Here is a 23,308-nt window from a genome sequence, read left to right as displayed (position 1 = left end):
CCCATCTTAAGCATCTAGTTAACAAAACAGTACAAATAAAATCATCAAATTTATATCTTTATTTGTTTTTATATTAGTAATGCTAATTAATGTTACATTACATCACTTCTTAGTGTGAAATGCCCCCTGCTAAAAAGGTATATATAAAATTTTGGTTTGCAAGTACGTTCATGATCATCCTATGATGTTCTTGTTTTACAGAAGATCACAGAACTTGAGTTGTTTGCCCATAGGGTAAGAACCCAGAATTTAAATTATTTACACATAGCGATAGTCCAGAAAATTATAAACTAGTCCTGGCTCTTAAGTTCAGTGCATTATCTTTTAAAAATCTTGACTTATATTGCAAATTTTATATCTTTCATAACTTGGCTAATTGCACACACCAGTGATTCTCCACTCTGGTGCATCAGAATGACTTATGAAATTTTTAAAATAAAGCTGGCACCAAAGCCAGAGATTTTTACATCCAGCCAGGGTTAAAAGAACTATTAATAGATACCAGTGGTTCTCAAAGTGTGGTCCCTAGACAAGCATCATCATCATCATCATCATCGCCATCACCTGGATAGAAATGCAAATGTTCAAGGTCCATCCCAGAGTACTGGGTTGGGTGCTGTAATTTGTGTTTTGCAAGCCTTCAAGTGATTTGGATACAAGCTAAAGTTTGAGAATCACTATTATTTACAACAAAACCAGTAAATTCCTACTCTTTTACATAAAAGAATTAATTTAGCTGTAGTAGCCATTTAATTTGGCTGTGCGTGTCTGAGGATCAGCCGCTGGGGGCTGGACAGTTTGCTGAGTCCCTTATTATCCCCTGGTGCCTGGTGCTGAGACTCACACAGCGGTCATATCCAGCTACCTGTGTCCCCCAAGGTGCCTCTGTTTATCAGGAATGGAGCCAATAACAGCAGGTTCAAAGATTTATGGCATGAATTTGGTCGTTATGATCCTATAGTTGATGTGTATGTTCCACTTGATTTCTACACTCACTGTCCAAGAGGAGTTGCTTATGTTCAACTGGAGGATGTTCGTGATGCTGAAGATGCTTTACCTAATTTGGACAAAAAGTGGATTTGTGGAGGTCAAATGGAAATAGTTTGCACAGGGGGATTGGGATTGGAAGACCCCCAAATCAGATGAAAGCAAAGGAAGGTAGGAGTGTGTACAGTTCTTCACGCTATGATTCTAGAAGCCAACGTTATGAAAGAAGATCAAGAAGTCGAACTTTTGTTTACATCTATAGAAGATCTAATAGTCCTAGAAAGGGTGGATGGACTGCAAGACCATCATGTAGCAGAAGCCATTCCAACAATGACAGAGTTAAACACCGAAATCGCTCTTTTGCAAGATCTAAATCCAATTCAAGATCAAGGTCCAAGTCCCAGCCCAAGAAATAAATGAAGGCTAAAATCATGTTCTAGGCCTGCATTGCATGTCAAAACTAGAGGCACCTCTTAAACAGATTCCAAAACACATTACAAGTCTTGCTCAAGACATAAAAAGGAATAAAGGAAGAAAGAACTGCCTTGCTCCAAATCCCAGTCAAGGTCACAGTCTAGGTCTAGGTCAAAATCTAGATCAAGATCTTGGACTAGTCCTAAATCCAGTGGCCACTGATAGTATAAACCATGATCATTTTTAGGCACATATCATTCATTTGTTCATAGATTCGTTGACTTAAATTATCAGGAATACAATGTTGCAATGATGTTTAACAAACACTTGTTAGTTTTCCCTGTACCAGGCAATGGTTATATTAAAATGACATGCTGTTGAGAAGCCACTCTTAAGAGTCCAGTTTGTTTAATGATATGGGCAGCTACCAATTTGTTATGTCTGTGTATATTTTTGTAAAGATTCTCATTTTTATGCTTGAAGTGTTTGGTGAAAGATGTTGGTTGACCATAATTTGCAACATTATTACTAAAAATAAACTTTTGTATTTATATTTCATAGAACTGTTAACCTAGAAAGGAATAAGATAGAATGTTACAAAAGTGAAGTTGTAGCCACAGTACAACACTGATTGCTCGGACACATTTAGGTTCAGCGTGGACCTTTCTGTCTTATCAGGATGTCTAGGCTCTTGATAATAGTTTATTTATGATGCAATGTGGATTAGTTCTTTTGTTAACTCCACCGTCTTGGGGAATAATGCCAACTGAGTCATGTAGTATTTTCAGGGAGATTAAGTTTTTGACTGAAACATGGGAGCCTTTACTTTTTTTCTGGTTTCTATAGATTTGGAACAAGAAAACATCAGAAAAACTCACCTTAAAATTTGTGGAGGTCAATAATGGTAGAAACAATTTGAAGGGAAAAAGAATGTTCTTATGTAGTTTTTCTAAAATTTAAGGAGTAGTGTTGACCATAATATTGCTTAGTTTTTTTACTGCCCTTAGAAGCAAGTGAATTGTTTCAAAGTAGGCTGTGTGTGTGTGTGTGTGTGTGGGGGGGGTGTATAGTGTAAAAGAACTGAAATGTTGACGCTTACAGCATTTGGCCTATACATTTGCATCAAAATTTGCCTGTTTCTTTATGTAGGAGGCTTGCATTTCACACCTCAGTTTATTTAACATGAGGCAAGTTCAAAAACAGCACGCTCATTCTAGGTGATTCTGTGGTGCCATGAAATTTAAAATGATTTTGGAAAAAAAGATTAGTCAGTTTTAAGAAAGAGTCACATCTTTTGAATTTTTGACTACCAGTGTAGTACTTGACTAAAAATAAAGAAATAATACCCTTTACCATTTACAATTTCTAGTATTTCTCTGAAAGATTGTTTTGGGGACAAAACTGACTTGACATATCCAATCTCATTCTGGATAAAAAGCTAGTATCTTTTAAAATCTCAGATTGCTTGCTTACAGATATAAGTAAGGATTATGGAGAAGCAACTCCTTTAAGAGGATTACTTATTTCAATTGTTTTTAGTAACCTAGGCTTTGTCTGTAGAGAACAAAACAATGGCAGTAAGCTGAGATAGCTCTATTGGGAGAGCATTAGACTGAGAACAAAACGATGGTTTTTAAATACTATTTGTGGGAAGTGCTTAAGGGGTTGATTGTAGGACCTTTATATATTTGATAGTATTTCTTTCATTTCTCTAGTGTTTGCAGTACATGTTCTGTTCTGCTATGCAATCATTTATATGCATGTTTCTTTACTTTTTTAAGACTTTCCTGGATATATAAACAACAAAAAGTGTATTTAAAACTGTAGCAGTAGTTTGCAGTTCTAGCGGAGAGGAAAGCTGTAGGGCTAAACTTTCTACTTTTCTTATAGAAGCTTCTAAAAAGGCATTTCATAGTTCTTTTTAACAAATATTGTGTACTGCTTTTAAAACATCAATATTTGGATCAAAGCAAGACCCAGCTTATTTTCTGCTTGTTGTAAATTAAGCAAACAGAAATAAACTTTATTTTATGAAGGAAAATTTTTCCCTTCATTTTGCTATAATAAAAACAAAATGAAGAAAAAAAATTTGATTTACTGTTCTCTAAGGAAAAAAATATAAAGATTTAAATTGAGTAATACAGTGTAATTTTACTCTTTTTCCAGAAGCATATATTCAACAAAGCTCTAGTTAGCCAACAGGAAAAGCTCTCTAATGGAAGAGTGGAGAGTAATTTATTCAGACCCTGGAATGTTCCTGCCTAGAGCAAATTTTCGAATCATATTTCCTTATTCTGGTTTGTTCTGCTCAATAAGTTACCTTTCTAAGACACAATAAGGCCTTTTAGTCACATCAGACCTTTTGACCCAGGAATGCCACTTCTAAAACTTAGAAAATAAATTACACTCCAATGATTTCTCCAAAGCACTGCAAATAATGGAGTTAGTTAAATGTACAACAATTGAGGAATGATTCCATAAAATAAAACATCAACAGGATGGACTATTGTTCAACCATTAAAATGATGCTTTTCATATGGCTTTTTTGTTTGTTTGTTTGAGACGGAGTCTCGCTCTGTCGCCCAAGCTGGAGGGCAGTGGCACGATCTTGACTCACCGCAAGCTCTGCCTCCCGGGTTCACGCCATTCTCCTGCCTCAGCCTCCCAAGCAGCTGGGACTACAGGCGCCCGCCACCACGCCTGGCTGATTTTTTGTATTTTTAGTAGAGATGGGGTTTCACTGTGTTAGCCAGGATGGTCTCAATCTCCTGACCTTGTGATCCGCCCGCCTCGGCCTCCCAAAGTGCTGGGATGACAGGCATGAGCCACCGCGCCCAGCCTCATATGGCATTTTAAATATACGAAATGCTTACTTTATAACATGTGCACACACGGATACCTACACACTCACAACTGAAGACAACAAAGTACTAAAATATTAATACTGGTTATCATTCAGTAGTAGATTATGAATTTTAAAATATCTAATCAGTATTTTGAATTTTTTCAATAACGACTATACTTATCCATTAATTAAAAGAAAATCTACAAATAGCAGAGCTTCTACTTTGTAAATTGAGATCTTCAAATAATGATTAATCTGTAAGCTTTCAAAAGATGGTAACTGTGGAAAACAGGTAGGTATCTTTTCCTCTCCATCCTGTGTTACTCTTTCCTCATCCCACTCTAACTCTTCTACTTCTACTTTCTTCACATCAGCCCTGCCATAATTCATTAACTAGAAATACCAAGAAACTGAAGGCAATTATTCAATATTTTAAAATTTTAAAGCTGCTCAATTAAATGGTTGATCTTAGAATATATATTTAAAAAGAGGTAAAATAGCCCAATGGCTAAAAGAGACTAAGGTCTTTAAAATTAAACAGATCTGGGTTTAAATCTTAGTTTGCCACTTATGACACATCACAGAAGTTTCATTTTCCTTACCTGTGAAATGGGAGTACCACTCTGCTTAGTGAATTGCTGTGAGGATGAAATGAGAGGATGCATCTAAAGTATAAGAAGGTAGTACGCATTTGTTAGTCTGTTTTGTGTTGTTATAGCAGAATACCTGAGAAGGTAATTTATAAAGCATACAGATTAATTTCTTGCAGTCTGCAGGCTGGAAGACCATGATGAAGGAGCTGGCTTCTAGTGATAACCTTCTTGCTGTAGTCATACCATGGCAGAAGGCAGAAGGGCAAGAAAGGGCAAGAGGAAGCGAGCCAGGGAGGAAGAGAGAGCAAGCAAGCATGCAAGGTATGCCCAAGAGTTCCTTGCAGTCTTAAGCCCTTTTATTATTATTTTTACAATTTGTATAAATTTAAGAGGTACAAGTATAGTTGTGTTACAGGATATATTGCTTAGTGGTGGCCTGGGCCTTTTAATGTAACCATCACCCAAATAGTGTACATTGTACTTATTCATTTCTCAACCCTCACCATCCTCCTCCCACCCTCCCTCTCTTCGGAATCTCCAATGACTATACTCAGCATTAATTCATTCATGAGGGCAGAGCTGTCACGACTTGTACCTCCCATGAGGCTTCATCTCTCAACACTGTTGCATTGGGGATTAAGTTTCCAACACATACTTTTTGAGGGACACATTCAAACCATAGCAGCACCCAATAAAAGGTAACTGCTGTTACTGTTTTCTAGTAATGTTATGGCTGTTTTGGGTAAGCAAACTCTAAGTTTTAATTTTCCTGTGGGGAAAAAAAAGCTTAGTGGGGTACTGTGGCTATTCAGTCATTTGGAATTCTCAGATCACTAACATCTCAAAAAGAATTTGGGAGACCTATATGGAGCTGTCAAAATTTTCTTTACAAAGTAGGTATTAATCCATTTTCCCTCAAATGTCTTGTATAGCTGATGTTTTCAAACTACACTCTAATCACTAACCCACATTAATTGTTACGTCTGAATTCTCTTTAATGGTTTCTCCTTCTGCTTGTTTCTATGAGGCTGGGAGGGTTGAACTGCATCACATCCCACATTCTGAATTGGCCTAATTATTCCCACTTGAGGTCAGTTGATTTGTACCTCCATCTCTTGTATCTTCTGTAAACTGAGATGTAGGTCTATAAGCTTGATTAGATTGAAGCAGAACAGCCTTGGCAAGAATAAATACTTCATTGGTAGTGATGAATTTCATCTTGAAACATGTCTATTCCTTGGCCAAGTTGAGTGTGCTAATTCTCTGTGTTCTAGGCAGATTTATGGTTCCCAAGTAGATCAATGCAAAATGAATCAAAATAATTTGTGTTATTAGAAATCTAATTGTTTTAAAATAATACATTTTGTAATTGTGAGAATTGTGTTACCCAGCTCTTCTTCAAAAAAGATTTTACCTTGAAAAGCTAGAGCTGGTGAGTCAACACCAAAACTAAAATAAAATGAGACTCATTAATGAGAAAAAAATAACAAAACAAAAACAAACTAGGTATTTAAACCCCACCAACAAATTCACCATCACTATTATTTCATAAAAGAAAATTCATTCAAATAACCCCTAAAAAGGTGGAAGATACTTCAAGTAATCATTCCCAAGAAAGGACAGCTGGCAATTGCATGCCAAAATAATCCTTATTTTTTTTCATTTTGTCATAAATCAGTAAGCACTTAAGGATTAATATCAGTCTGCAAACTGGTACCTGATGCGAGATGCTTTACTTCTTGTCCTGATTTTTAATCCATGAATGAAGTTGTTCTAGCTACTTCATGGGAATGTTCATTCAACAAACACTAACCAAACACTTGTTATACTATTAAGCAGAGAAATTCAGGAGCAAATGAGGTCACGTATATGAAAACACTGTATACAGTGCCTTGTAGATTGCAAAGCATCATAAAAATATGTGGTATTTTACAAATGTATATATTATCATATATAATTATATAATATATATTACATATATTACATAATTACATAATATATAACTATATATTACATATACATATTATATATATAATTACAAACCGATTCCTAAAAAGAGATAACCCAACACATGTTTTAGTGACTTAGCAATTTTCTATATTCATGCTATCAAAAATAGTACTCAGAATTCTTTGGGCCGGGCGCGGTGGCTCAAGCCTGTAATCCCAGCACTTTGGGAGGCCGAGGCGGGTGGATCACAAGGTCAGGAGATCGAGACTATCCTGGCTAACATGGTGAAACCCCGTCTCTACTAAAAATACAAAAAACTAGCCGGGCGCGGTAGCGGGCGCCTGTAGTCCCAGCTACTTGGGAGGCTGAGGCGGGAGAATGGCGTGAACCCGGGGGGCGGAGCTTGCAGTGAGCCGAGATCGCGCCACTGCACTCCAGCCTGGAAGACACAGTGAGACTCCGTCTCAAAAAAAAAAAAAAAAAAAAAAAAAAAAAAAAAAAAAAAAAAAAAAAAAAAAAAAATTCTTTGGAATGCATATTTTCCTTCCTTTTTTTTTTAAAGAAAATAGTTATCTTTGTGATGTACCTCATGATTCTGCCATTTTCTGCTTTATGGGAACTGAGGATGTTACCATTCCCTCAGATGGTTATGACTCCCAAGGGAAAGTTATCAAGCTAGAAACTGCTGCTATAATTACCAATATGTAGACTCTGGATTCTAAAAAAGAAAATGTCACAGGGTCTAAAAGGCAGGTTCAGACAAAGAGAAAATTTTATTTTCTTATTCTTGAAATGACTAAGATTTTTCAGTGTTAAAGTTCACTTTCAAGTATGATCAATAACGAGATATCAAATGTAAAAATTATGCAGTTTTATAATTTTCTCCATTGCTTCTTAAACCACTTAAAGTAATTTCACAATTCAACACATTTAGATGTCTTTTTCACTTTCTTCATTTTTTACTTCTTTAGGCAACAATGGATCAATCTTCAGTAATAAACCTTCACTTGTTGAACTACGAAGGAAAGCACGTATCACAAAGGGACCTGGAAACAAAAATGAGAATCAACTTTGATTTTATATCACAATACCACCTCATGAGCAAATACAGTAAACCCTCACTAAATATTGTCACTAGGTTCTTGGAAACTGCAACTTTAAGCAAAACAACTTACAGAGAAATCAATTGTACCATAGGCTAATTAATAAGAGTTAAGTTTCGAAGACAAATTTCTAGTCACAAAAATATCACCAAGCTTCTAAATAAAGAGCTCAAACACTTCTAATATTAACCACTGAAATAAATTTGAACTATAAATACATTTAAGATTAATAAAAGCAATAATTATTTACCCAACTGTTGGTAAATCAGAGTGACAGGAGTCATAGTGGTGGTGACTTAAATCAAAGACTAAGTGTTTGCAAAATGAAAACCGTAAGAAGCGCCATCTGCCACCATGCAGTTCAAAAACAAACTAACAAATATGATTGGCTCCCTGAGTGCTTTCATACCACATCATTTATTGTCCTGCATTTGTATGATCATCATATACTTTGCACATTTTTATTTTACAATAGTTTGCATTCATTCATTCATCTTCCAACTCCCTTATTCCAGTCCAGGGTTGCGGGAGGCCAAAGCCTATCCCGGCAGGTCAGAGCATAGGTGGGAATGATCTCCAGATAAGCAGCATCTCACTGCAGGGCACACGTACACACCCCCCACACTCATTCACACCAGGACCACGTAGACATACCAATTAACCTAATATGCCCATCTTTGGGATGTGGGAGAAAACCGAAGTACCCAGAGAACCCATGCAGACATGAGAACATGCGAACTCCACACAGACAGTGGCTCTGGCCAGGAATCTATTTTTTTCTTATGAATGTTATAATGAAATAACATTGGACAAAAGGATATTATTCAAGGACATGCTGTACAAATATGCAGCAGGAAAACTTACAGAACTCATGTCATATTTTCACATGAAGAGTACTGTATTACTAAACTTTTTGTATTACTGTATAACATTTTGAATTATAAGAAGAGGAAGATAGTTTCATTTCTAGAATATAAGACAAACTAGTTGTACTCTAGAATATTAGAGATTTATCCTTGAAACTACATATACTCACTAATAATTCATTTCTCTCTTCCAGAAGATGATCACCTACAATTTATTTTATTGCAAAGTCAACAGTGAAGGGAACAGGTGGTGATATTTACATTTGATGGAAATATTATAAATATTTATTTAAAACAGTCAGCACAGATGCTACCTTTGTGTTACCACACAGTTGGTAAAGTTCCCTAAAAACTAAAATGCTTTTCATAAGAACAATGTTAAGGGGCTTCATTTAAAATAGCAAAAAGACAGCCAGACACCATGGCTCACACCTGTAATCCCAGCACTTTGGGAGGCCAAGGTGGGTGGATCACCTGAGGTCAGGAGTTCGAGACCAGCCTGGCCAACATGATGAAACCCCATCTCTACTAAAAATACAAAAATTAGCTGACATGGTGGCAGGCACCTATAATCCCAGCTACTTGGGAGGCTGAGGCAGGAGAATTGCTTGAACCTGGGAGGCGGAGGTTGCAGTGAGCTGACATCAAGCCACTGCACTCTAGCATGGGCGACAGAGTGAGACCCTGTCTCAAAAAATAAAATAAAGTTGCAAAAAGAGAATCACAACATTTAAACATGCTAAGGGGGCTTCATATGAAATAGCAAAAAGAGAATAACAACATTTTGAGGATTTGCTGTCCATCATCTACTCCTATTATGGTCTCAGAGGATCCTGTACTGAAATCAAAGTTCTCTGTGGACTATAAGAATCCATACACATCCAATTACTTAGTAGTATGGCCATATTTAGGACAAGAAAATTAACAAGGGTGATATTTATTCACCAGTATGGTTAACTCCCAAAGAAGGTGAAAAATAGCTTAAGATTGTGTTTTAATTATAAACTTGGTTATAAAAGTAAACCTGACAAATTCTTATCATGGTAAGCCTACAAATGAATAATCAATCGAGTATAATGGACCCTTGCTTGGCTTCAACCATCCACAAGTGAAATTTGTCTGAGGAAGGAATTTGAACAGCACACAACACAATGATAAAGAAACTGGACATCTGTGTTCCAGCCTACAACACCGTTTTCGCATCTCAACTGAGTTGAGTGATTCTCTATGAATCACCTCATTTATAAATGACTCTCATGACACAATAAAATGATCTTCTTTCTTTCCTGTAATAAATAAATAAGATTAAGAAAACCAACTGCTAGTGCCAATGACAAAGTTAATGATCTGGCTTCAAAATGTCATTTTAGAAATAATTTTAGTCCCTAACATCACTGTAAGTTTAAAGCAATCAGTTACGGTTTTCTTTCAAACTTTGCTACATTTATTAGTAGTAATAATGTGGGAATCTACAAAGGTTTCAGGATGCATTCCTCATTAATGCTAGAGAAATCCTTTGGAGAATTAAATTTATTTATCTAATCCCTGGAAATATAATATTTGCATGTTAACTTGATATTTTATTTAATATTTTACATTTTGCTATTATACTTGCATGTTAACTTGACTTTTTTCTTCATATTTTACATTTTAAAGTATCGCGGGGTCATAGGGAAGTCTACCCTCAGCAAACCACTTACCCAAATTCAGTGGTCTGTGCCTACAAACTTCATTAATAACTGCTTGTAGATTGGCAGCTATCTGGTCACTTGACATATCCAACTGAAAGAAAGTAATATATACAACATTAATGATGAGAAAGTAAGAAGATAATACAATTATTCTAGACTATTTTTCAAATATTCAATCAATGCAAATTATCTAGTAAGTGACCCTACTGTGAAAGGGGAAAACCTCTACAGCTCTTTGTTTCGAATGCCACATTTACATGTCTTCACTTGTCAAGATTTAATAGATTTATAGAACATGTTATAACAAATTGAAGTTGAAGTTTTTCTACTTGAGAGTCCTTGACTTCCAAGTAATTTCCCCAAAGCATATCTTGGAGCAGAATACATCATTTCCTACACCCACCCTGCAAGGAAACAGTGATATTTTCTCATGAAGTTTGTTGATTTAAAGGAAACTAAGAAAATGTTTAGAAATTAATGTTTTCATGAGTCCAAAATAAAACTGCTTGCCACATGCATTCAGACAATACATATCTACACAGAGACAATTTCAGGATGTTGTGCTAACATTCTAATTTTTCAAACACTCTATGCAATAACAATTATCTTGTCATTTAGCAGTGAGTAAACATACAGTGAATGAGTCCTATTCATAAAACTCCTAAACTCAAATTACACCCTTGAAAAGTCTTTGTATTTATTATTCAAATTCAATGACTCTTATTCTTCCTAAATATTCTATTTAAAATCCGCTATACTACATTCAAATGTTTACAGGATTTTGCACCGTGCCAAATAAACCAATTTTTAAAAAATTCATGGTTGGGCACGGTGGCTCACGCCTGTAATACCAGAACTTTGGGAGGCCAAGGCAGGCGGATCACCTGAGGTCAGGAGTTTGAGACCTGCCTGGCCAACACGGTGAAACCTCGTCTCTACTAAAAATACAAAAATTAGTCAGGTGTGGTGGCAGATGCCTGTAATCCCAGCTACTCAGGAGGCTGAGGCAGGAGAATTGCTTGATCCCAGGAGGCGGACGTTGCAGTCAGCTGAGATTGGGTCATTGCACTACAGCCTGGGTGACGAGAGTGAAACTCTGTCTCAAAAAAAAAAAAAGAAGATTCATATAAAATTATAGTAGCTTAACAGGCAAAATTTATACAGTACAACAGTTGAAGTTCAAACAAGATTTCTGTTTTCCAAAGACTCTGAGAGCCCTGTGAGAACTGTGCCCCACATAAACATAAAGAGAATTCGTCCTAAAAAAATTATTTTATCATCATCAAACAGCATTTATTCAACACCCACTTGGGCACGATGCAGTACCAAATCCTAAGTGAGAAAGGTTGGACAATACTGGAGGAATTCTCACTTTATGCCAATCCTTAAGTAGAAGTTCTGAGAGGATAAAAAAGCAATGTTTAGTTCACCTTATTAAGTCCATACACCATACAGACTTTAATTTGCATTGAAGCAGGTAGCTCACTGGCAGAGAAGGCACCTTACATATTTATATTGAAAAATAAAAAAGAAAAGGCTAAAGGCATCAGCATGTGTCCCTGCCTTCAATTCCCCTCTTAACTCTGCACAATATATGTATGTTTCAAAAATATAAAACAATTATGTCCCCTGCAACTTTCATTATTAGGATACCTTCAATGATTTTATCAATTTAAGTTTAAAAAAACCACAAAAATGTTTTAAAACATAGTTTACACTTTTATTCAAATTTTAGCATATTTAATATATGGTACTGTGCCCTCTACTGAATTTTAAAATATATGTATAGCTATACTTTTTATTTTAGATATTGTGCAAAATTATGGAAATGTCACATATCTCATAGGCATTATTGTGATTATTTAATTGGCTAATGACAAGACAGATAGTTGTGTACAAAAACAAAATATAAATGTGGATGAGTTTTATCAAAACTTGCTAAGGAAGTTCATTTGGGGTGACAATGATCTAAAGAGAACTGAGAAAAGCAAACTTACAAGGTTTTCTGCCTACTTCTCAGTTAGTCTGCACTCCAACAGTGCTTTCCCATGTGATAACATTTTGTGGTCTTAAGGAGGCAGGATGACTATTTTGAGGAGAGAATATTATCTATTATATTAACAAAAGCACAGTATATGACTTGGTACAGCAAGGGAAAAACAAACAGGGATGGGGTTGATCTTGAAGGGGATATAGGACTATGTTAAGCACCATATTTGTATGTGTGCATATGTGTGTATTTGAATATATAACAGTCACAATACTATATATGTTTAAAGTGATTATCCACTGCAAGACAAAACAGTTATTCCTTATTCTGGAGCATACATGTTTTCAAAAAAAAAAAAAAAAAAAAAGACCACTTTACTTTCTGCTTAGCATCCCTTATTATGTCAGAAACCATTCCCTAAGCAGACAGAAGGCTTCTACAAAAGATGTCAGGGCAGTGGCTCAGTGGACACAGGTGAACTTTATGTCTCTATCTCTGTTTTAACTCTCAGATTTCCCCCTTTTTGTGTAATTCCTAACCATTTTATTCAATAACTTTCTTATCATTATGATAAAACTAAAAATCAGTGGCTCTTAACCCTTTTTTTTTTTTTGTCCCATTGAGATGCATATGTCATAATTCATCTCAGGGCAAAATGTAATCACAAGCATGTCCAAGCCAGTGATTCTTAAAACATTTTTAGGTCATTGAGTCTTGCTACAGAAAAATTCACAAAAAGAACTTAGTCTACACGACCAGGGTCTTCATAGATTCTCTGATTTAAAAGAAAGGGGATAAAAGAAGAAAGATTCCTGGGGAAAGTGTCTGAGTTAAAAAGGATCCCTGGGCCACATTTTGAGAACCACTACTACAGAGGTTAGTCTGTCCAGGTATTTTGAAGGACTAAGGATTACAGTGTGAATAAAGGATTTTTACAGTCTTACAGAAGATAGAACCAAAAAAAGAAGAAAAAAAAAAAGCACCCCATACATGATTTTTAAACAATCACATGTTCCTTCTAAAGTGGCAACTTATATTACTATAAATGCTCTGACAGTCTCTAGATGACTAATCACCTTTGACTGAAAACTGCAGAGAGGACTGCTGCTTTGGATAAGCACCTGTTAGACCACTTGGCCTCCAAAATCCCTTCCAAATGTAATATTCTAAGACTATATAAAGTGTGGTCTGGCAGACGGCTTTTAAAGATGGGCCAAAACTCTTAATTTCCATGACTCCTAACAGTCTAAACTAAGAAAAGAAAGGTTATCCATATGTCTCCTACATAACATAAAGTAGTAATAATAATTGATGGTGCAGCTCTGTTTATTGGGTACTTACTTTGGGCCAAGCTCTAAGTGTTCACATAGATATTCTTATTCATTTCTCCCAAGAACCCTATGAGGTAGGTGCTATTATTATCCTTTATTTACACTTATAAACAGACTCAGAAAACTCTGTAACTTATTCATGGGGACACACATGGTAAGGAGTGGCCAAGTAGCTACGTGTCTGAGCACTTAAGGCAGACAAACCTCACTTCCACCACCTTACTAGCTTATGACTCTGGACATAGCTATTACAAGTTGGTGATCTTTATATAAGGAAAATGAAGTATCAGTTGTCTGAGAAACACAAATGAGTGTGTTGTATACTAAGGGGAGAAAAAAGAGAAACTAAGTGAAACACCAAAAGAATATACATTTAAGATGGAAAAATAAGAATTTTTCTCTTTGCCCAATGAATCCTTTACTACCTTCCTAATTTTTAGATGTTAACACCATACAACTTAGCAACATTTACTTAACCCCTACTCTGTCAAGCAACACACAGAACCAGGAACAGAAAGATGAATAAGATACAAACCTTGCCCTTGAGATTACAATATAGACACTAAAACACACCATAAGAAATACCACTTTAACTATATGAACAAAGTGCCACAAGGGCACAGAGGAAGAAGTAATTGATACGGAGGCTTTACTCATCACCAAAGAAGGTGATATCTAAGCTGAATCTTAAAGGATGACGAATTTTGAAGGACAAAGAGGATCTTCTAGGCAGAGGCACCAGCATAAGGTAATGTGAGACAAAGGTGGATCAGGAGAACCCACAGACCCTTGAAGGAAGCGGATTGCTCTGGCAGGCCCCAGAGACAGCAGAAAACTGTGCTGCTATCCATGGCTGAGAGACCTGAAGACAGTTTGCATCACAGTACTCTGTGCAGACATGCCCCACTACCAGTCTGGAGCCTGGTAACTCTGCTGGGTGGCCAGATCCAGAAGAGAAATAACAATCATTACAGTTTGGCTCTCAGGAAGCCCCATCCCTAGGGGAAGAAGGGGAGCACTACATCAAGGGAACAACTGGTGGGACAAAAGAATCTGAACAGCAGCCCTTGAGCCTCAGAACTTCCCTCTGACATTGTCTGCCCAAATAAGGAACCAGAAAAACAATTGTGGTAATATGACAAAACCAAAGTTCTTAAATACCCCCCTCCCCCAAAAGATAACACTAGCTTATTAGCAATGGATTGCAATGGATTGAAACCAAGAAGAAATCCCTGAATTGCCAGGAAAAGAATTCAGAAGGTTGATTATTAAGCTAATCAAGGAGGCAGCAGAGAAAGGTGAAGTCCAACTTAATGAAATCAAAAAAGTGATACAAGATATGAAGGGAAAAATCTTCAGTGAACTAGATAGCATAAATAAAAAATAATCACAACTTCTGGAAATGAAGGACACACTTACAGAAATGCAAAATGCACTGGAAAGTCTCAGCAACAGAATCCAACAAGCAGAATAAATAATTTCAGAGCTCAAAGACAAGTTTTTGAATTAACTCAGTCCACAAAGAGAAAGAAAAGAGAATAAAAATAAATAAACAAACAAAGCCTCCAAGAAGTTGGGATTATGTTAAATGATCAAAACTATGAATATGGTGTTCCTGAGGAAGAAATCAACAAGTTTGAAAAACATATTTGAGGGAATAATCAAGGAAAACTTCCCAACCTTGCTAGAGATCTAAATACAAAGCAGCTCAAAGAACACCTGGGAAATTTATCGCAAAAAGATCATTGCCTAGGCACATAGTCATCAGGTTATCTAAAGTCAAGATGAAGGAAAGAATCTTAAAAGCTGTGAGGAAAAAGCACCAGGTAACCTAAAAAGGAAAACCTATCAGGTTAACAGCAAATTTCTCCGCAGAAACCCTACAAGCTAGAAGGGATTAGGGCTCCATCTTCAGCCTCCTTTAAAAAAAAAAAAAAAATTATTGGCCAAGATTTTCATATCCAGTGAAACTAAACTTCATAAATGAAGGAAAGATACAGTCTTTTTCAGACAAACAAATGCTAAGAGAATCTGCCACTACCAAACCAGCATCACATTTAGCAGTTCTGTTAGAACTGCTAACAGAAGCTCTAAATCTTAAAACACATCCTTGAAATACACCAAAATAGGACCTCGTTAAAACATAAATCTCACAGGACCTATAAAACAAAGATGTAATAAATTTAAGAAAAAAAAAAGGTATCAGGCAACAAATAGCACAATGAATAGAACAGTACCTCACATCTCAATACTAATGTTGAATGTAAGTGGCCTAAATGCTCTACTTAAAAGATACAGAATAGCAGAATGGATAAGAATTAACCAACCAAGTATCTGCTGTCTTCAAGAGACTGCCTAACACATAAGGACTCAAATCGACTTAAGGTAAAGAGGTGGGAAAAAAATTAATCCATACAAATGGACACCAAAAGTGAGCAGGAGTAGCTATTCTTAGACAAAACAAACATTAAAGCAACAGCAGTTAAAAAAGACAAAGACATTATATTTTGACATTATATAATGATAAAAGAACTTGTCCAACAGGAAAATATCACAATCCTAAATATATATGCACTAACACTGGAACTCCCAAATTTATAAAACAACTACTACTAGACCTAAGAAATGAGATAGATAGCAACACAATAATAGTGGGAGATTTCAATACTCCACTGACAGCACTAGACAGGTCATCAAGACAGAAAGTCAACAAAGAAACAATGGATTTAAAATATACCCTAGATCAAATGAGCATTAAGAGATATTTACACAACATTCTACCCAACAACTGCAGAATATACATTCCATTCATCAGCACATGGAACATTCTCCAAGATAGACCATATGATAGACCACAAAACAAGTCTCAATAAATTTAAGAAAACTGAAATTATATCAAGTACTCTCTCAGACCACAGTAGAATAAAAGTGGAAATTAACTCCAAAAGGAACCCTCAAAACCATAGAAATTAAACAACCTGCTCTTGAACGATCACAGGGTTAACAATAAAATCAAGATGGAAATTAAAAAATTCTTTGAACTGAATGATAATAGTGACACAATCTATTAAAACCTTTGGGATTCAGTAAAGGGAGTGCTAAGAGGAAAGTTCATAGCCTTAAATGCCACATCAAAAAATCTGAAAGAGCAAAAATAGACAATCTAAAGTAACACCTCAGAGAACTAGAGAAACAAGAACAAACCAAACCCAAACCCAGCAGAAGAAAAGAAATAACCAAGATCAGAGCAGAACTAAATGCAATGGAAACAAACAAACAAAAAACAATACAAAAAATAAATGAAACAAATGGCTGGTTCTTTGAAAAGATAAATTAAATCGATAGATGATTAGCGAGATTAAGGAAGAAAAAGAGAAAATCCAAATACGCTCAATTAGAAATGAAACAGGAGATATTACAACTGATACCACAGAAATACAAAAGATCATTAAAGGCTACTCTGACACCTTTATGCACATAGAAAACCTCTATGCACACAGAAAACCTAGAAGAGATGGACAAATTCCTCGAAATAGACAACCCTCCTAGATTAAACCAGGAAGAAATAGAAACTCTGAACAGACCAATAACAAGTAGTGAGATTGAAGTGGTAATTAAAAACAAAACAAAACAAAAAAACTGCCAACAAAAAAATTCCAGGACCACAGATTCACAGCTGAATTCTATCAGACATTGAAAGAAGAATTGGTACCGATCCTACTGACCCTATTCCACAAGATATAGAAATAGGGAATCTTCCCTAAATTGTTCTATGAAGCCAATAGCACTCTAATATCAAAACCAGGAAAGAACATAACAAAAAAAGAAAACTACAGATCAATATCTCTGACAAATATAGATGCAAAACTCCTTCTTTTTTTTTTGAGACAGAGTTTTGCTCTTTTTGCCCAGGCTGGAGTGCAATGGCATGATCTCGGCTCACAGCAACCTCTGCCTCCCGGGTTCAAGTGATTCTCCTGTTAACCTCCCAAGTAGCCAGGATTACAGGCATGTGCCACCACGCCCGGCTAATTTTGTATTTTTAGTAGACATGGGGTTTCACAATGCTGTCCAGGGTGGTCTTGAACTCCTGACTTCAGGTGATCCAACCACCTCAGCCTCCTAAAGTGCTGGGATTACAAGCATGAGCCACCGCACGCAGCCTATAGATGCAAAAATCCTTAACAAAATGCTAGCTAACCAAATCCAACAGCATATCAAAAAGATAACCCACTATGACCTGGGTTTCATACCAGGATGCAGGGATGGTTTAACATATGCAAGTCAATAAATGTGATACATCACATAAGCAGAATTAAAAACAAAAATCACATGATCATTTCAATAGATGCAGAAAAAAGCATTTGACAAAAGTCAGCATCCCTTAAAGATTAAAACCCTCAGCAAAATCAGCAGAAATGGGACATACCTTAATGTAATAAAAGCCATGATTACAAACCCACAGCCAACATAATACTGAATGGGGAAAAGTTGAAAACTTGAACCCTGAGAACTGAAACAAGACAAGAAGGATGCTCATTCTCACCACTTCTATTCAACATTGTACTAGAAGTCCTAGCCAGAGCAATAGACAAGAGAAAGAAATAAAGGGCATCCAAATCAATAAAGAGGAGTCAAATTGTCGCTGTTTGCTGACGACATGATGATATACCTAGAAAAGCCTAAAGACTCCTTCAAAAAGCTCCTATAACTGATAAATGAATTCAGCAAAGTTTCAAGATACAAAATTAACAGAAACAAATCAAATCAGTAGCTCTGTTATACACCAACAGCAACCAAGTTGAGAATCAAGTCAAGAACTCAACCCCCTTTACAATAGCTACAAAAAGTAAAATAAAATACTTAGGAGTATACCTAACCAAAGAGGCAAAAGACCTCTATACAAAGAAAACTACAAAACACTGCTGAAAGAAATCATAGACAACACACACAAATGGAAACATACCCCATGCTCATGGATGGGCAGAATCAATATTGTAAAAATGACCATACTGTCAAAAGCAATATACAAATTCAGTGGAATTCCTAACAAAATACCAACATCATTCTTCACAGAACTAGAAAAAAAAAATCCTAAAATGTATATGGAACCAAAATGATCCCACACAGCCAAAGCAAGACTAAGCAAAAAGAAAAACTCTGGAGGCATCATATTACCTGACTTCAAACTATACTATAAGGCCATAGTCACTAAAACAGCATGGTACTGTTATAGAAATAGACACAGAGACCAATGGAACAGAACAGAGAACCCAGAAATAAACCCAGGTACTTACAGACCATCTTTGACAAAGCAAACAAAAACATAAAGTGGGGAAAGGACACCCTATTCAACAAATAGTGCTGGGATAATTGCCAAGCCACATGTAGAAGAATTAAACTGGATCCTCATCTTTCACCTTATACAAAAATCAACTCAAGATGGATCAAGGACTTAAATCTAAGACCTGAAACTGTAAAAATTCTAGAAAATAACATCAGAAAAACCCTTTTAGTCGTTGGCTTAGGCAATGACTTCATGTCCAAAAACCCAAAGCAAATGCAACAAAAACAAAGATAAGTAGATGGGACTTCATAAAACTAAAAAGCTTCTGCACAGCAAAAGAAACAATCAGCAGAGTAAAGAGACAACCCAAAGAGCGGGAGAAAATCTTTACAATCTATACATTAGACAAAGGACTAATATCCAGAATCTACAAGAAACACAAAGAAATCAGGAAGAAAAAAAACAATCCCATCGAAAAGTGGGCTAAGGACATGGGGAGACGATCTCAAAAGAAGATACACAAATGCCCAACAAATATATGAAAAATGCTCCACATCACTAATGATCAGGGAAACGCACATCAAAACCACAATGCGATAGATACCACCTTACCCCTGCAAGAATGGCCATAATCAAAAAATAAAAAAATAATAGATGTTGGCGTGGATGTGGTGAAAAAGGGACTCTTACACTGCTGGTGGGAATGTAAACTATTAGTAGTACAACCACTGTGGAAAACAGTGTGGAGATTCCTTAAAGAATTAAAGTAGAACTATCATTTGATCTAGCAATCCCAGTACTGGGTATCTACTCAGAGGAAAAGCAGTCATACGAAAAAGATACTTGCACACGCGTGTCTTTAGCAGCACAATTCGCAATTGCAAAAATATGGAACCAGTCCAAATGCCCATCAAACAATGAATGGATAAAGAAATTGTGGTATATATATACAGCATGGAATACAACTCAGCCATAAAAAGGATTGAAATAATGGCATGCACAGCAACCTGGATGGAATTGGAGACCATTATTCTAAGTGAAGTAACTCAGGAATGGAAAACCAAACATTGTATGTTCTCACTCATAAGAGGGAGCTAAGCTATAGGAGGCAAAGGCATAAGAATGATATAGTGGACTTTGGGGAATCAGGGGAAAGGGTGGCAGGGGAGTGAGGGAGAAAAGACTACGCTTTGGGTACAGTGTACACTGCTTGGATGATGGGTGTACCAAAATCTCAGAAATCACCACTAAAGAACTTACTCATGTAACCAAACACTACCTGTTCCCCAAAAACTTATTGAAATAAAAAAATAAATTTTTTAAAAAACGTGGATCAGGGGACCATGAGGTAGTTCATTATATCTAGCTCCAGGGTTACAAACTCAAATGTCTACAGTGGCCAAAGTGGGAAACATGTATAAGTGAGGAGGACTGGGTTTACATGCATATGCTTATACCATGTGTGTGATACAGGTTGTGCTGAGGTGGACAGCATCCACTAGGGATGGAGGCGGCAGAGTTGTTACACTAAGGGTTAACAGACTGAGGGCTGTGGGGCCAATGCCATCAGAACTCCTGATTTGTCAAGAACAGCTAAAAATCTGGATTTCTATGTGATACTCTCCAGTTTTTAAATCCTGATTCAATAGACAAACCGCCACCACTATTTGGGACCAACAAAGTAAGACTAGAGGCCAAATTCAGCCTGCAAGCTGCTATTTGTAACTTTGGTCTTCCAGTTGCACAACTGAAAACAGCGGGAAAGACTGAATTTGAACCTGAGGTAGTGATCTGCAACTAGGTCGCAAAGCGATTTAAAGGTAAAGATCTTAGAAAATACCCTGTCAGCAGTGAGAGGCCATTTAATGTTTCTAAGCATATAAATGGTATATCTGATCTATGGTTTAGAAAGAATTCTAGAAGAGTATGAAACAGGAGTTGGCATACTTTCTTTGTAAATGGTAAGGCAGTAAATATTTTAGGCTCTGCGGGCCAAATGGCCTCTGTCAGAATTCTTCCATTTCTGCCGTTCTGGTGCAAAACAAATCATACACAATACATAAATGAGCACAGTTGTATTCTAACAAAGCTTTATCTACAAAAACAGGTGGGGAGCTGGATTTGGTTTGCTGACTCCTGGTACAGAAGACAGACTGAAGGATGTCTGAGGAAATGAATGAGTAAAAGTCACCATTTTTGTTTTGTAAGTTTTTGCTATAGCAGAAGCATTTTTTGTTTTGTTTTGTTTTAAAAGAAAGCTTTGTTGGGTCCTGATAGACTTCTGGTTTCCTACTATGTATCTACTATGCAGTTGTCTGGCTAAGAAATGCATTGTTATTTAAAATTTAAAAAATGCTTAGCAATGGTTTCAGTAGCTGATATAAACTTTATATATGCATTTGAAACAAATTTCTTCAAGATTCACAATGAAGACTCAAATTTGAAAGGAAAAAAGGCATTTAGTACCCTATATTCTAAAGAAAGATGCCAACAATTAAGGCCACCAAAAAGGTCCTACCATAATCAACACCCAACCCAAGAAGCAGCAGAAGTCAAGTGAGGAGGCAAGACTCCAAGACGTTCATCTGGAAAGACTGGATGGTACCTGCAGGAAGGAGAGACTGACTGAACATGAGAAGCAGCAGAAGCCAAGTGAGGAGGCAAGACTCCAAGACGTTCATCTGGAAAGACTGGATGGTACCTGCAGGAAGGAGAGACTGACTGAACATGAGAAGCAGCAGAAGCCAAGTGAGAAGGAAAGACTCCAAGACGTTCCTCTGGAAAGACCAGGCGGTACCTGCAGGAAGGAGAGACTGACTGAACATGTGCTAAATGGAAGCAGTCAAACCACCCAAAACGGGGACCACAAATACGGATGGGGAAGTAGAGGCATTTGGGTTTCCCCCTTAATCTCCTCTTTAGGCATCTACCCCAGAGCAGTTAGGCCTGGAAAAGGCACTGGGAGCCACGTACTTAGAACTGAGTATTCTAAGATCAAACCTGGGAGGCTGAAATCGTAATAAGCACACCCCACTTCAGGTCACACAAGTCATCAAAGCCTGGCTCCAAATTAGGCAAGGGAAATCTTTGGATATGAGATTAGAGTTTTGAACTGGAACACAGTCACTTGAACTATGAGATCTGTCTAGTATGTGTGCATCTAACAGAGAAGGGAAGTAGTACAGGGCACAGTTGAAAGAGAATGAAGAAAACGATGTCATGTTTATACTCCACTAAATTCACTTTTCTTCTTTTTTTTTTTGAGACAGCATTTTGCTTTGTCACCCAGACTGGAATGCAATGACACAAACACACCTCATGACAGCCTTGGCCTCCTGGCCTCAAGCAATCTTCCCATCTCAGCCTCTCAAGTAGCCAGGACCACAGGCATGCACCAGCATGCTTGGCTAATTTTTAAAATTTTTGTAGAGATGGGGTCTCACCTTGCTGCCCAGGCCACTCTTGAACTCCTTGGCTCAGACGATTCTCCCACCTTGGCCTCCCAAAGTGCTGGGATTACAGGCATGAGTCATCGTGCCTGGTCTAAATTCAGATTTCTTAATAAACAACTACATATTTATACATAGACACGGAATGTATTCTGTGTGTATGAGAGCCTTGAATTTATGTTCATTAGAATTATATTTATAATAATGAGATATTAAAACCAATCTAAATGCTCCAAAAAAAAGAAATAAAGTTGAATAAATAATTATGTGTCTACATAACAGGCTATGAAACAGCTATTAAAATGATACTTTGCAAGGATTTTAATGACATGGGAAAGTAAGATACAGTGTTAAAGGGAAAAGAATACAAAACTCAATATAAAATAGCAATTACTTAAAGAAAAAATATGTGCATACAGAAAGAGCAGTAATAAAAAGTACTAAAATGGTGAAAGATTACAGGAATTTGGAATGATTTTTGCATTCTTACCTAGGTGATTCAGTATTTTCTAAATATTTCATTATGTGCATTTATTACCTCTTAATAAAAAATTAGTTTTAGTTTAGCATTTAAAGTTATTAAAACCAGCCCTTTAAGATGCTATAAAATGCAAGACATAGTTTACTTTTTTTTTTTTTTAATGAGACGGAGTCTTGCTTTGTCGCCCAGGCTGGAGTGCAGTGGCACAATCTCGGCTCACTGCAACCTCTGCCTCCTAGATTCAAACGATTCTCCTGCCTCAGCCTCCCGAGTAGCTGGCACTACAGGTGTGTACCACCATGTCTGGCTAATTTTTTGTAT

At 36.6% G+C, this 23,308-nt stretch overlaps 1 protein-coding gene and 1 pseudogene across 3 annotated transcripts in view; one reads left to right on the top strand and one right to left on the bottom strand.

Moving 5' to 3' along the window:
* The first annotated feature begins 119 nt into the window (after positions 1–119).
* LOC116274237 lies at positions 120–1,623 on the top strand (annotated as a pseudogene).
* Positions 1,624–7,538: 5,915 nt separating this feature from the next.
* MRPL1 (mitochondrial ribosomal protein L1) overlaps positions 7,539–23,308 on the bottom strand; it is a 93,671-nt gene continuing 77,901 nt past the window's right edge. For all 3 annotated transcript variants that reach the window (XM_003898720.3, XM_009206884.2, XM_009206883.1), the window contains 2 exons: positions 10,459–10,540; positions 7,539–7,835 (listed from right to left, as the gene is read on the bottom strand). In XM_003898720.3, the coding sequence (XP_003898769.1) occupies positions 7,720–7,835; positions 10,459–10,540 (198 nt within the window). In that variant the 3' untranslated portion in view covers positions 7,539–7,719. The remainder of the gene's footprint in view (positions 7,836–10,458; positions 10,541–23,308) is intronic.

This window comes from Papio anubis, chromosome 3, assembly GCF_008728515.1.
Source record: "Papio anubis isolate 15944 chromosome 3, Panubis1.0, whole genome shotgun sequence".
Taxonomy (NCBI): domain Eukaryota; kingdom Metazoa; phylum Chordata; class Mammalia; order Primates; family Cercopithecidae; genus Papio; species Papio anubis.
The sequence above is the reverse complement of the archived record's forward strand: the minus strand, read 5'-3'. Positions and strand labels throughout refer to the sequence as shown.